The sequence below is a fragment of the Mercurialis annua genome, linkage group LG3 (genome assembly GCF_937616625.2).
Source record: "Mercurialis annua linkage group LG3, ddMerAnnu1.2, whole genome shotgun sequence".
Taxonomy (NCBI): Eukaryota; Viridiplantae; Streptophyta; class Magnoliopsida; order Malpighiales; family Euphorbiaceae; genus Mercurialis; species Mercurialis annua.
In genome coordinates this window covers 69,531,548-69,547,746 of record NC_065572.1, presented here as the reverse complement: position 1 = coordinate 69,547,746, position 16,199 = coordinate 69,531,548, and the positions used below count along the sequence as shown (strand labels likewise).

The 16,199-nt window shown below is 41.5% G+C and overlaps 2 protein-coding genes across 2 annotated transcripts; one reads left to right on the top strand and one right to left on the bottom strand.

The window, feature by feature from the left end:
• Window positions 1–8,799: 8,799 nt before the first annotated feature.
• Window positions 8,800–9,915, bottom strand: LOC126672927 (uncharacterized). The gene is made up of 2 exons (XM_050366876.2): window positions 9,472–9,915; window positions 8,800–9,398 (listed from the first exon to the last, which is right to left on the bottom strand). The coding sequence occupies exons 1-2, from the start codon at window positions 9,913–9,915 to the stop codon at window positions 8,904–8,906; spliced, it is 939 nt and encodes a 312-aa protein (XP_050222833.2). The 3' UTR covers window positions 8,800–8,903.
• Window positions 9,916–14,560: 4,645 nt separating this feature from the next.
• On the top strand, window positions 14,561–15,751 carry LOC126672926 (uncharacterized). Its single transcript, XM_050366875.2, has 2 exons — window positions 14,561–15,084; window positions 15,158–15,751. Exons 1-2 carry the CDS (start codon window positions 14,578–14,580, stop codon window positions 15,650–15,652), a joined length of 1,002 nt encoding a protein of 333 aa, XP_050222832.1. The 5' UTR covers window positions 14,561–14,577; the 3' UTR covers window positions 15,653–15,751.
• Window positions 15,752–16,199: the final 448 nt, after the last annotated feature.

Here is a 16,199-nt window from a genome sequence, read left to right as displayed (position 1 = left end):
TTGCCAGTGCATCGCAGCTTATCTGCGTATGCTTCCCGATGATCACTCTTTTAGCTTTATTAGCCGAATTAAAATAATTATTAACATGGCTCTATTCTTTTATTGGAGTTTCTTTCACAATTTTTATTCTTATCTGTTAAGAATCTTTGATTATTTGTCGCAGGGCTTTACATCCGAGTTTACTTACTGAACAACACGATTTTAAAACTTCTTTTGGCTGCGCAGCTCTTTCTAAATCACTTTTCATAAATCATTAAAATCGTTAGTACAATTGCTGCTCAGAGTGATGACATCTCTCATCACCAAGGAGTTGCTCAAAATTGCAGTTTCTTTTTCCATTACAAAGATATGATGCATGATTTAAAATTTTGAAAATCATTCTTTATGCATTTCTATCGTGGTTATGCAATGTCACATGCGATGCCTGAGCACAATTGTACCTTGAAAAATCATAAAAATTTTCAAAATCTTCATAAAATCGTAAGTCTTACTCTAGATTATACGCTCTGCGACTATTAACGGCTTCCTTTATACTTGTTGAGTATATTTCAAATTTTTGTACTGCTGTCATATTTTTCTGTCATTTACAGACTGTTCGTCTGTCACATCACTTCTTTCTCCATATCTCCGATAACTCAATTAAATTCAAAATTCTCTATTACCGTAATCACCATATCCACTTCTGCAATACTCTGTACCACGTCAGATACAAATACAGGTGTCGATGTTCCGCATCGATTTCCTTTTATAATAATCTATCTTTCCCTTTACAGCTTCTTGAACGTAATATAGGAATTACGTTCACTACAAATGTATTATGTAGTATATATTATATTATTGTTTTCATGAGTTATGTTTATATGTTCTTTTATTAGGCGCGTGTTTAACTACAATGCTTCCTATAGGTTCTCGCTTTCCGAGGCTTTATCTTATAGGCATAACCTATTACTGACATTCTATTATGCAATGCAGCAAATATATAAACACAATAATGCAAACACATAAACACAATTACTTAAAGCATATAAATTGCTAATACCTGGAGGTGCCTGACGCGGAACGTTAGGTTCCCTAATGACTACGCCTGTATGTCGGCCCCTAACTGTTCTACCAGAGTTTCGTCCACCTCTTTGCACAAAATAAGGGTTGGTTGTAGTTCTGGAGGACGTACTGACGTAATCTGGGTGGTACTCACGTCTAAAGTAATAAGGTCGTATCGGATCACCCGACCATTCATGCTCTGTTTCAATCCTACGGGCCATTGTAGTAAGCGTGCTGAAATGTTCGTCCACGTGCTCATACAGCTCATCAAACTGAGGTCCTAAACCCCTAACATACCTACGATTAATAGTCCTATTGCTTTCGTTCAGATCAGGGACTCCCTCTGCCATCCGCAGAAAATCAGTAGAGTACGCTCCTACAGTCAACATCCCTCTAGAAAAAGAACGCATCTGTCTTCTAACCTGATTTAGGGCTATTTGCGCCTGACCGTTAGCTATGTCCGCATCTTCCCTCAAATTGCGATATCTCCGCACACCTGACCAGAAATAGTCACCTCTGTATTCCTCGACGTCTAACTCATCTAACTCTTCTTCTTCTTCATACTCTTCTTCCTGAGGATTTCCCTCTTCTGCTTCTTCTTCTAATTCTTCTTCTGGATCTTCCTCAGGATCCTCTTCAGGGTCTTCCTCAGGATCTTCTTCAGGATCCTCTTCCGGATCTTCCTCCGGTTCCTCTTCCTCTTCTTCACTGTACTCTATCTCCGGTGAATGCATTCTAACTCGGTTTCCAGAAGAACTACCTATCTCTGACACAGACATATAGCCATTTTGATATATTTCTGGCGATGCTCCATGATTTGCGTGGAATCCATTCTGATGGACCCCAGATGGTTCGCCCACTTCATTATGAAACCCGTTTTGAAATATAGGAGGCGCTTCCTCCCGTTCTTCATCAGCATGCGACTGAGCTCCGTTTTGCCCAGACATGCTGAAAAGAAACAATTTCGAACGTAAGCGACCATCTGAGCCCATTTCACACGCAATTCCAAAATCAGCTTATATAATGCTGTAAACATTTAGCATTTAATCCAACTGCACGTAATTCGCAAGCAGATAATCACTTAACAATCTCAGTGCGAATAACAAATACTTAACCCTCTCAATCGATCATAATTTGCAACATGTAACCACCTTCTATATCTTAGCACGAGCAACACATACTTAATTGCCTTAGCCGTCTGTATAAACAGATACTATTCACTTACTAACTTAATAGTCCTGATCCGCGCGCGTAATGCCACGTACTACTAATGCACACATAACACAATTACAGACAACCACAGTATGACTCTTGCTGCAGTAGTTCCTAGGTATACTTACTGACAAATACTCTCAGTCAAACAAACAATCTGACAACTCTAGCAGTGGTAACTGGACCAAACTGCTCTCAAACAAACATTGAAACAAACTTGCAGTGGTAACTGGACCAAACTGCTCTGATACCAACATTGTCACGACCCAAAACTATTGAGCCGCAACCGGCGCTAGGGAACGGGAGTGGTAGCTCCGGAACCCGTAGCAAGCCTAAAATCATAATTAATTTTTCGCAAATATAATATAAACAAATAACAACAAACAACGGAAGCAATTACACATATATATAATATATAACCAAATATATACACTAACTGTTTCAAAACCTCGCGGGCTCTAATTACCGTACCCTGTACGAACTGGCCTCGCGGTACTATATACATCAGTTAGTATATCAAACATCTCACTGGCATCTGGGGCCGTGGATTATATACAACGTACGTAGCCTATCAAAAAGCATATAGACAAATACAGCAGTTGATATATACAATCAAAATAAACTGCTGACTAGGCTACTATTCTGTTGACACAGGACCGCTACTGCAGCACTCACAGAAGTCATAAACTAACATATACGGATGACTTCTGTACTCCAAAATTGGCCTCTAGCTAGGTCCACAAGCTAAGCACCTGGAAGACATCAAAGGTGAGGGGTCAGTATTTGGGAAAATACTGAGTGAGTATGCATTTACTAACGGTACTATTATAGAAACATAGCATCGCATTTTAAATCAACATTAATACAAAAATACATATGAACAAGTACTCGATCCTTTCGAAACTAAAATCCTGAAACATAACGTAACTCACTATTATTCAAATCATACTGATTCCAATGGTCTGACCCGGGAGCGTTCACGTTCAACCACGTCAGTCAGGACATATCTCTTAATCCCAAAGTGGCACTAGATACGGGGCTCAGGTTACTCTAACCGAGTTCACTCTCGTGGGGCTCAGGTTATTTTAACCGAGTTCACTCTCGTATCAAATTCATATTCTAACTTTCATAATCATATCATCCATGCATATCAAATCGTACCTCTTAGTCAGACACGCTAGACTGACACATTACTGGTGATCACACAGCCTATTGACACCCAATAGGTAGCTAGTTTCGTTGGATCGTATACTAGGTTCTTGTACGTAAAAACTTATTCAAAGCATATAACATATCAGTAATTCAAATATATATATATAATGCGATGCATATCAACAGCATATAGATAATAATACCAAAATAGTATCAATTGATAATACACGAAAGTAAAATGCAACTCACAGTGACCGAAATCCAAGAAATGATATGATCGATTTGATAGTACGCTCTCGCTAGTCCGCCTCTACTGCTTCCACTACTCGCTGACACGTCTGATAAATCGTTAATAGTTAGACGTGATTCTCGTATTCTTATACGTATAATACTTTTAGGTTTTATACTTCAGTTTCATTTTATACTTGTTTACGTATTCAATATCACTAGTCGTATAAACGACTTAGCGAATACTATATCTCATAATTGAAAATCGCCTAACGCCCTTGACGTTTCCATTATTATTATTCATTTAAAATGTCGAGAAAATCTCGAGATTAATAACTTTCCAAGTCCGAAATCTGTCCTTTAGCGTCCAATTACTCTAAACGTCAAACACTTAAGTCAATTACAGTTTATATACGCGTGGGGGCGAGTTGGGGTGCACGGGTGTGCGCTTTGGTGGGTGCACGATCGTGCAACCAAGTACACGTTCGTGCACCTCAGGGGTACACGTTCGTGTACTCATTGTACACGTTCGTGTACCATGAGAAGTACACGTTCGTGTACTTCAGTACACGATCGTGTACCTCGCTAGGTGCACGTTCGTGTACATCAGTACACGTTCGTGCACCCGTGGTACACGGTCGTGTACCACGTGCACAGCCCCGGAAATCAGATTTTCCGGGGTTTCGCCACAATCCCGACGTGCTAAACATACCCACGCTCAATACCCATATCTCGGTTTCTTCAAAAACGCCATATTAAACCCAAAAACGTCAAATTCATGCTTAAATCATAATCTCATTAAAACAGCCATCAAAACCATCACTTTCATACCAAAACCCGACCTTTTACCTTAATTTGATGGCCGGAGGTGATAGAGCTTTCGGTTCTGAAGAAATCGCCGCTTGAATCACGCGAATCGGACGTCGTACGGAGAAACGGCGGCGAAACGACGATATCGAACGAATGAAGCTTCTGTTTCCTCTCGATCCTTCTCTGATCTTCATTTCATATTTCCTTTCTTATATTGTTTGGCTAAAAGCCCACTTTGATCCTTGTTCTTTTTGTTTCTTATCATTTATCCTTTAAACTTCTCTTTTATACGATTTAGTCCATAACTAAATCGTTAAATTCTTTTATTACGACTTATACGTATTATTTATATCCTATAAATAATACAAAGCCCGATAATAACACTTTCCCGTCAAAATCCCATATTTCTATTTTCGACACAAAGTGGCTAACTTACCACTTTGGTCCCTGTACTTCATTTTAGACTTTTCTTGACATTTTTCCTATTAATTCCAATTCTAACTTTAGAATTGAAATATAACCTTAATTTTCTCATAGTTAACTTCTCAAAACCGACCTACTTGAAACTTATTTACTTTATCTTTTCAAAAATTCTTCTGATATCACCACTCTGGCGAATCAAAACTGGACACGTGGTCCAATTAGCTAATTAAATATTTTGGGGTATTACAATTCCTCCACGACTCAGCTGCCGTGACAAGCATAAAGGCATTAACCATGAAGATACCGACGAAACAAGGAATTATCACGATACAAGGAAACCGAGCCGAGGCGAAAAAGTGCTACGAGCAAGCAATAAAAGAATCAGGCGAAGCAATGGCAATAGAAGAAATCCTTAATCACGACATCGAAGAAAAAGAAACAGCACCAGAAGGCGAAACAAAGAAACTCCAACTCGACGAGGAGAAAAGAGTAAATCTCGGCGCAAACATGAACCCGAAGACCGAAAGCGAAATCATGGCCATGCTGAAAAACAACGTCAAAACCTTCGCTGCTAACGCATCAGAAATAGTCGGAATAGACCCCCAAGTCATTACTCATGATCTAAATGTAGCAGAAGCGGCGAACCCAGTGAAGCAAAAGAAAAGGAAGTTCTCGGAAGAAAAACAGAAAATAATCGCTGAAGAAGTAGAAAAACTGGAGAAAGCAGGATTCATACGAGAAGTCCACTACCCCGAATGGGTAGCTAACGTAGTGATCGTAAAGAAAGCCAACGGAAAAAATAGAATGTGTGTGGATTACACCGATCTAAACAAAGCGTGTCCTAAAGATAGCTACCCTCTCCCGGATATCGATCAACTCGTGGACTCTACTGCTGGACACGCGATGTATAGCCTAGCCGACGCAGCTCAAGGCTACCACCAAATTCAGATGAAGGAGCAAGACCAAGAAAAGACTTCATTCATCACAGAGGGAGGAACTTACTGCTACACGGCAATGCCTTTCGGCCTGAAAAATGCTGGAGCAACATACCAAAGACTTATGAATTTCATGTTCAAAGACGAGATAGGAAAACGAGTCCAGGTGTATGTAGACGACCTAATCATCAAGAGCGAGAAGGAAGAAACCCATGCAAAAGATCTTGAAGAAACATTCAACATACTAAATAAGTTCGGAATGAAGCTGAACCCTGACAAATGCACGTTCGGCGTACAAGGCGGGAAATTCCTGGGATTTATGATATCTCAAAGAGGAATAGAGGCGAACCCCGAAAAGATCAAGGCAATTATGGATATGAAGGCACCAAGAAGCATAAACGAAGTCCAAAAACTCAACGGGCGAATCACAGCACTCGGTAGATTCATGTCTTGCTCAGCAAAAAGATGCTTGCCTTTCTTCAAAGCCCTCAAAGGAACACAAAAATTTGAATGGAATGAAGACTGCGAGAACGCTTTTGAAGAAATAAAGAAGTTCCTCGTCACCCCTCCATTGCTAAGCAGACCGCTGAAAGGGGAGACACTATACCTATACATCAGCACCACGCACGAGACCATTGGGACAGTGCTGGTAAGGGAGGAAGATAACGAGATGAAGCCAATCTACTACATTAGTCGAGTCCTGAAGGGTGCGGAGACACGATACCCCGAGATCGAAAAAATGGCACTTGCCGTACTGACCACAGCTAAAAAGCTGAGATACTACTTCCAAAGTCACAACGTTGTGGTAAGAACAAATCAACCATTGCGAAAGGCGATCCAACGACCAGAAACCTCCGGAAGATTAGTCCACTGGTCCATCCAACTCAGCGAACACGACATAAGATACGAACCTCGCCCGACTCTGAAAGCACAAGCTTTGGCGGACTTCGTAGCAGAAATAACTCCAACCGAGACTGGCCAACCCAAACCAGCCTTGGTATGGGAACTCCACGTAGATGGAGCGTCGAATGAAAAAGGAGCTGGAGCAGGAGCCATCCTCAAAGGACCCGAAAAAATCAGGATCGAATATGGAGTAAACATCCAATTCGCCGCCAGCAACAATGTAGCTGAGTATGAAGCCCTAATCGCAGGCCTCGGCCTCGCATTAGAAATAAGAACGGAAATCCTAAAGATCTATAGCGACTCCCAGCTGGTGGTAAATCAGGTCAAGGGAGAATATCAAGCCAAAGAAACAGGGATGATCGAATACCTGAGTCAAGTCAAAACACAGCTCCAACAGCTGGAAGCACAAGGAGGACAATGGAAAATCATTCAAATCCCGAGAGAGGAAAACACCGAAGCCGACGCCATCGCCAAATCAGCGTCAGAACTTGGAGATCTATTCACTAAAATGCAGCTAAAAGAAATTCTCGAATCACCAAGCACCAGAAAAACAGAAGTCATGGCAATCGAGGAGGCCGACTCCTGGATGACTCCACTGATCAAATATCTAGACCGCGGCGAGTTACCAACAGACAGAGTCGAAGCCATTCGCACCATCAGAAAATCTGCCAACTACTCTTTTCACAATGGAGTTCTTTACCGAACCTCATTAACTCATCCATGGTCTAGGTGTGTCTCGCCTCAGACAGGAGAATCCATCTTAAAGGAAATCCACGAAGGAATATGCGGCGCGCACGAAGGAGCAGTCACCATGGCAAGAAAAACAATACTCCAGGGATACTACTGGCCGACCATCAAAGAAGACGCAAAAGCATTAGTCAAGAAATGTGATAAATGCCAAAGACACGACAACATCAGTCGTGTACCGGCAGTGCCTCAAGGACCAATGGAAAGCCCATGGCCGTTCGCCACTTGGGGGATTGACATAGTTGGACCGTTCGAAACGGGAAAACATCAAGTGAAATTCCTAATCGTCGCAATAGAGCACTTCACAAAATGGGTAGAGGTAGCACCTGTCGCAACCATCACCGCAGCCAAAGTAGAGGAATTCTTCAAGAACGAAGTAATATGCCGATTCGGCATACCCCACACTGTAATAGCAGACAACGGCAAACAATTCAATTGCAAGCGGTTCAAGGCATTTTGCAAAGGACTAATGATCAATTTGAAATTTACTTCGGTGGCGCACCCTCAGACAAACGGAATGACAGAAGTCACCAACCGAACCATAGCACAAGGAATAAAAAAGAGACTTTCTCAGTATAAGGAGAACTGGGCAGAAGAATTATACAGCGTTCTATGGGCATACAGAACAACTCCTAGAAAAGGAACTGGCGAAACACCTTTCAGGCTCGCCTACGGCACTGAAGCAGTAATTCCAGTAGAAATTGGTATACCCAGTATCAGAGTAAACTATCTAGAAGAAGAAACCAATGAGGCTAGAACAAGACTATGTCTAGACCTACTAGAGGAGAGAAGGGATGAAGCGGCAGCCCGAGCCGCTACATACAAGAAGCAAGCCGCAAAATACCATAACAAAAGAATGAAATTTAGATAATTTCAAAGAGGCGATCTGGTCTTACGAAACGCGGAAGTTGGCAGAGGAAACGCAGGAGTAAAGAAAATGCAAGCTAATTGGGAAGGCCCCTTCATCATAGAAGAAGCTACTGGCAAAGGCGCATATAGACTAAAGACAATAACTGGGTCCATGGTACCCAGATATTGGAATGTAGAACACCTGAGAAAGTATTATCAATAAATTCATGGCTTGTAATTATTTCCATTTTTGAAATAAAAGGCGATTTGGCGAAACAAATCTTATAGGCTCGCTCGAGACCTAATACATACAATTTAACAAGAGTCGTTTGAATCTTAGTTAAAAAAAAATAATTTAGACTCGTCCGAGTCAAATAAATAAAAGGATCCATTCGGACCTACAAATAAATTACACCAGCAGAAGTTTAGATTAACTTCTCAAAATAACAAACGAGTTTAGATTAACTCTACAACTAAAGAAAAGCAATGGTCAAAAGATCATTATATTAACAGAAGCAAAATTACAAAGGATCCGCCTACGATCCAATACAAAAATAAGGCAAAAGCAAAAAAAAAAAATACAAAAAAAGAAGAAAACAAAAATTAAGCCTTCTTCAGAGCATCTTGCTTCTGCTTATCAAGCTTCGCCTTCACCTCCTTCGCCAAAGAAGCAGGATCCAACTGATTGACTCCAGAAAGATCGACGCCTGGATTCTGCTCCCGCAGCTTTGCCCCGATCGCCAACCGGTACTGAGTCATGACTTGGGAATAAAAGCTCCCAGAGTCACCCAATCGCCGGCGGAGACGCTCCTCTTCTTTCTTCAGATCATCCCTCTCCTTAGTGAGAGCACCTGAAGAAGACTGTAGAGACTCGACTTCCTCGGACAAAGTTCGAACCCGAGCCTCTAAAGCGGAAATCTCCCGAGTCTTGGCAGATACGGAAGACCTCAGCTGCTGGATCAGACCAGTCGCCTCGCCAGCCTCCTCCTCCATCTTCTGTCTCTCGGAGAGCCAGGATTCGGAATCCTTCTGAAGCTTCTTCAGTTGATCCACTGCATCCCTTCGGCGGCGCTCCAAAACAGCGATGGACTGGACCACCTGAGAAAGAAAGCAACAAATAAGAAAAAAAGAGAAGCAAATCATAATATAAAACAAAAGAAAAAAAGCATACCGAAAAACCGCCGAGACAGGCGAACTCAGCCAAATTATCGCCATGTTCGCGATCAATGGACTCAATGTCCTCTTTTATCATAACATTCTCCATGCAAGCATGAAGAATGGCGACGTTTGAAAGTCGAGGCGGATCCTGCGCGTCCGCCCAAGCCGCAAACCGAGGTGCCTCCTCGAAAGACACCCCAGAAGATTTCTTCTTCTTGGGACGCTTGGCAGAAGCTCCAGCCTGGTCCTCAGCAGGATGCTTCTGACCGCCGGTAGGCAACCCCTTCAGAGAAGGAGCTGATTCCTTCGAAGGAAGCAAAGGCGACTCAGAAGTCGCAGCAGGAACTTGATCGCCGGAAGCAAGACCAAGATCCACCGGATTAGGCGTTGGATCCGGTACGACGACCGAAGACGGATTAGGAACGCCACTGGTGACCTCGCCCATATCTACAGTCATATCGACATGAAAATTGTCAAGCAAATGTTCAAGAGAAGTCGACATCCTACAAAACAAAAACATAACAACAAAAGATTAGAAAAATACCTTCCAAAGGAAGACCCGCCAAAAGTATTTCACGGCGACTCAAATACTGTTCTAAAAGAACGCTGTACTTGGGCTTGTCAAAACGACAATCCGACAGCAAAGACAGGGCGAAGTCCTTCTCCCCATCATCCAGATCAGGTACATTAGTAAGCGAAACCTTACTAGAAGTAGAACTCCGCGAAAAAGAGGAGAAAGAAGAGTGCTGAACCAAGAAAAACTTAGGGGTCCAACCCTTCAAAGAAGAAGGAAGACTAAAAAGAGATCGATTCGGTCGACCACCAGCAAAAATAAATTCCTCACCCTTTCGGCGGGAGAAAACATAAAAATAATTAAAAAGAGCAAGCGAAGGCTCCTGCATCCGAACCCTACACGATTCCATAAAAGAACAAAGAAGGCGAATCGCGTTCGGATGCAGTTGACCCAAAGGAACACCTAAATTATGACAGACCTCTACGATTAAAGACTCTAAGGGAAACCTAAGACCCGCTAAAAGTTGCTCATGAAAAATTACTATCTTGGAAGGCGAATTGGTGCTATGATTCGCCCGACACGATTTTGCTGGTCTCAGAATAACATACGACTCAGGAAAGTCAAATTCCTCGGCATACCCAAGTATCTGTTCTCTTGACAAGGAGCTCCGGGTATACTCTAGCTCGTCACGAGCACCCTTCGCCCCCTCAGTTACTTCTGACATTTTAAAATTTTTAAAATGGGGGGGAAACACGGAATGATGATGAAATTAAAACTCTAAAAGATCAAAAGAAAGGAAAAGACGAAGAACAAGACGAAGAACAAGAAGAACAGAAGGAATAAAATCAAAATTGAAGAACTACCAGGAAATTAAATTAGAGAAAAGGTAAAATACCTCGCAAGCAAATACGCAGGATCAAAAGAAAGGTAAGGAGCAACTTGAAAACGAGGAATCTTGACAGCAGAAGAAGGAAACCCACAAAAAGCTTGAAGAAATCGAAGGTTAGCAGTTGCAGAGAAAGCAAAGGTTGAAAAAAGAAAGAAAATGAAAGAAAATGAGCAATTATATAGCCTGAATCAAAGAAACTGAAAAGACGAGATCCCATAATTACAAATACTAATAGCGCACGAAGACACTTGTCATTCATCCAGTTATAACCCTCTACTGATGGACGACACGTGGCAACACAGAATCTTACTAAAGAAGAAACGTCACCCACAAACATATGAAACGACTCGCCAGGAATACAAAACGACTCGCCCGTATAAGAGAACTCAGCTCCAAAAGAGCCAAAATCCACTAAGGCATAAATGCCAAACTACTTCAGCTCACTTGCGGGGGGGCTAATGATGGATACCGAATCCTACTGTAAGTATAATGGAGCCGAGTTGCAGGAGATCTACTCTCAGGTGACACCGGACTCCCCCTGAAGACCGAAAAGGTATGAAGGAGATGCCGAATCTCTAAGATTCGGTAACACGCTAATAAAGACCGAATCCCACATGATCCGCCAAGAGCGCGTCAGGCCCGGGATTCGGGGTAAACGACTAAATATGGAAATCTTGTCCTATTTGGACACAAACACTACATATGGAAGGATAAACTCTACTTTAGGAAGATAAGACTATTTAGGAAGACGTTCATAAATAGGACTCTTATCAGATTAAGGTAGATCCCGACAAATCAGGAGAATCTCTACAATACGGCCGAATCCCTACAAAGTAGGATTCACCTGCCTAATACAACTCTACTAGGTATATTCGACTACTATAAAAGGAGCACGAGGTATGCCTAGAATCACAATTACATTCATATACTCAAAACGCTGCTCAAAGCTCTAGACTGACTTTAGCATCGGAGAGTTAATCGGACAACCACCGTCCGGTTAGCTTCTACCCTGTTTTGCAGGTTCACTCACCGGTTCAGAAGGCAGACTCCATCACTTATCACTTGTAACCATCAATTGGAATTGAAAAGGTGCAATTGAATTGAAGTCAACAACATTGGGTGTTTATTCTCATTGTGTTTGAACTCTTTCTTATGTTTTCCTTTATCAAATTTTTTCTTAATTTAATTATGAATAGTTAAACCTTTAGTTAGGAGACATTGAAATATGCTTATTTAATTGAAGTATGATTGTTCTTAGTTTTGTATATTCATTATTTATGCTTATTGCTAAGTATACTTTAGCCAATTAAACTCTAGTTCGTGTTTAGGAACTTGAGAGAGCTTTCATAATCTAAATAGTTAATAACATAAAAACGGGGTAAACTTTAGTTAATTGTCCTTAGGATGAATTAATAAGTTAGATAAATTGATTAATTTGGTTAGCAACTATGCAAGAGTGAGCTGGTTATTGATTAATTAGTTTAATTATATTTTTACTATCTAATTGACTCTAGAAAGTAGCTGGTGTTAACTTATTTCCATGACTCGAGATAGTAATTATTGAGAAATACCTGATGTTTTCTTACTTACTACTAAACCATACATAAGTTATAAGTAATTAAGTAATTTCTTTATCCCATTTCAAAATTTTAATTTTTTTTTTATAAGATTTCACTTAAAAAGTATTTTATATTTTTCATATATAAACTTTTTCTTTTATTTTTATTTATTTAGTTTAATATTTAATAATAATCCAAAAAATAATTAATTATTAAGTAATTGATGGAGTCTGCCTTCTGAACCGGTGAGTGAACCTGCAAAACAGGGTAGAAGCTAACCGGACGGTGGTTGTCCGATTAACTCTCCGATGCTAAAGTCAGTCTAGAGCTTTGAGCAGCGTTTTGAGTATATGAATGTAATTGTGATTCTAGGCATACCTCGTGCTCCTTTTATAGTAGTCGAATATACCTAGTAGAGTTGTATTAGGCAGGTGAATCCTACTTTGTAGGGATTCGGCCGTATTGTAGAGATTCTCCTGATTTGTCGGGATCTACCTTAATCTGATAAGAGTCCTATTTATGAACGTCTTCCTAAATAGTCTTATCTTCCTAAAGTAGAGTTTATCCTTCCATATGTAGTGTTTGTGTCCAAATAGGACAAGATTTCCATATTTAGTCGTTTACCCGAATCCCGGGCCTGACGCGCTCTTGGCGGATCATGTGGGATTCGGTCTTTATTAGCGTGTTACCGAATCTTAGAGATTCGGCATCTCCTTCATACCTTTTCGGTCTTCAGGGGGAGTCCGGTGTCACCTGAGAGTAGATCTCCTGCAACTCGGCTCCATTATACTTACAGTAGGATTCGGTATCCATCATTAGCCCCCCCGCAAGTGAGCTGAAGTAGTTTGGCATTTATGCCTTAGTGGATTTTGGCTCTTTTGGAGCTGAGTTCTCTTATACGGGCGAGTCGTTTTGTATTCCTGGCGAGTCGTTTCATATGTTTGTGGGTGACGTTTCTTCTTTAGTAAGATTCTGTGTTGCCACGTGTCGTCCATCAGTAGAGGGTTATAACTGGATGAATGACAAGTGTCTTCGTGCGCTATTAGTATTTGTAATTATGGGATCTCGTCTTTTCAGTTTCTTTGATTCAGGCTATATAATTGCTCATTTTCTTTCATTTTCTTTCTTTTTTCAACCTTTGCTTTCTCTGCAACTGCTAACCTTCGATTTCTTCAAGCTTTTTGTGGGTTTCCTTCTTCTGCTGTCAAGATTCCTCGTTTTCAAGTTGCTCCTTACCTTTCTTTTGATCCTGCGTATTTGCTTGCGAGGTATTTTACCTTTTCTCTAATTTAATTTCCTGGTAGTTCTTCAATTTTGATTTTATTCCTTCTGTTCTTCTTGTTCTTCGTCTTGTTCTTCGTCTTTTCCTTTCTTTTGATCTTTTAGAGTTTTAATTTCATCATCATTCCGTGTTTCCCCCCCATTTTAAAAATTTTAAAATGTCAGAAGTAACTGAGGGGGCGAAGGGTGCTCGTGACGAGCTAGAGTATACCCGGAGCTCCTTGTCAAGAGAACAGATACTTGGGTATGCCGAGGAATTTGACTTTCCTGAGTCGTATGTTATTCTGAGACCAGCAAAATCGTGTCGGGCGAATCATAGCACCGATTCGCCTTCCAAGATAGTAATTTTTCATGAGCAACTTTTAGCGGGTCTTAGGTTTCCCTTAGAGTCTTTAATCGTAGAGGTCTGTCATAATTTAGGTGTTCCTTTGGGTCAACTGCATCCGAACGCGATTCGCCTTCTTTGTTCTTTTATGGAATCGTGTAGGGTTCGGATGCAGGAGCCTTCGCTTGCTCTTTTTAATTATTTTTATGTTTTCTCCCGCCGAAAGGGTGAGGAATTTATTTTTGCTGGTGGTCGACCGAATCGATCTCTTTTTAGTCTTCCTTCTTCTTTGAAGGGTTGGACCCCTAAGTTTTTCTTGGTTCAGCACTCTTCTTTCTCCTCTTTTTCGCGGAGTTTTACTTCTAGTAAGGTTTCGCTTACTAATGTACCTGATCTGGATGATGGGGAGAAGGACTTCGCCCTGTCTTTGCTGTCGGATTGTCGTTTTGACAAGCCCAAGTACAGCGTTCTTTTAGAACAGTATTTGAGTCGCCGTGAAATACTTTTGGCGGGTCTTCCTTTGGAAGGTATTTTTCTAATCTTTTGTTGTTATGTTTTTGTTTTGTAGGATGTCGACTTCTCTTGAACATTTGCTTGACAATTTTCATGTCGATATGACTGTAGATATGGGCGAGGTCACCAGTGGCGTTCCTAATCCGTCTTCGGTCGCCGTACCGGATCCAACGCCTAATCCGGTGGATCTTGGTCTTGCTTCCGGCGATCAAGTTCCTGCTGCGACTTCTGAGTCGCCTTTGCTTCCTTCGAAGGAATCAGCTCCTTCTCTGAAGGGGTTGCCTACCGGCGGTCAGAAGCGTCCTGCTGAGGACCAGGCTGGAGCTTCTGCCAAGCGTCCCAAGAAGAAGAAATCTTCTGGGGTGTCTTTCGAGGAGGCACCTCGGTTTGCGGCTTGGGCGGACGCGCAGGATCCGCCTCGACTTTCAAACGTCGCCATTCTTCATGCTTGCATGGAGAATGTTATGATAAAAGAGGACATTGAGTCCATTGATCGCGAACATGGCGATAATTTGGCTGAGTTCGCCTGTCTCGGCGGTTTTTCGGTATGCTTTTTTTCTTTTGTTTTATATTATGATTTGCTTCTCTTTTTTTCTTATTTGTTGCTTTCTTTCTCAGGTGGTCCAGTCCATCGCTGTTTTGGAGCGCCGCCGAAGGGATGCAGTGGATCAACTGAAGAAGCTTCAGAAGGATTCCGAATCCTGGCTCTCCGAGAGACAGAAGATGGAGGAGGAGGCTGGCGAGGCGACTGGTCTGATCCAGCAGCTGAGGTCTTCCGTATCTGCCAAGACTCGGGAGATTTCCGCTTTAGAGGCTCGGGTTCGAACTTTGTCCGAGGAAGTCGAGTCTCTACAGTCTTCTTCAGGTGCTCTCACTAAGGAGAGGGATGATCTGAAGAAAGAAGAGGAGCGTCTCCGCCGGCGATTGGGTGACTCTGGGAGCTTTTATTCCCAAGTCATGACTCAGTACCGGTTGGCGATCGGGGCAAAGCTGCGGGAGCAGAATCCAGGCGTCGATCTTTCTGGAGTCAATCAGTTGGATCCTGCTTCTTTGGCGAAGGAGGTGAAGGCGAAGCTTGATAAGCAGAAGCAAGATGCTCTGAAGAAGGCTTAATTTTTGTTTTCTTCTTTTTTTGTATTTTTTTTTTTGCTTTTGCCTTATTTTTGTATTGGATCGTAGGCGGATCCTTTGTAATTTTGCTTCTGTTAATATAATGATCTTTTGACCATTGCTTTTCTTTAGTTGTAGAGTTAATCTAAACTCGTTTGTTATTTTGAGAAGTTAATCTAAACTTCTGCTGGTGTAATTTATTTGTAGGTCCGAATGGATCCTTTTATTTATTTGACTCGGACGAGTCTAAATTATTTTTTTTTAACTAAGATTCAAACGACTCTTGTTAAATTGTATGTATTAGGTCTCGAGCGAGCCTATAAGATTTGTTTCGCCAAATCGCCTTTTATTTCAAAAATGGAAATAAGTACAAGCCATGAATTTATTGATAATACTTTCTCAGGTGTTCTACATTCCAATATCTGGGTACCATGGACCCAGTTATTGTCTTTAGTCTATATGCGCCTTTGCCAGTAGCTTCTTCTATGATGAAGGGGCCTTCCCAATTAGCTTGCATTTTCTTTACTCCTGCGTTTCCTCTGCCAACTTC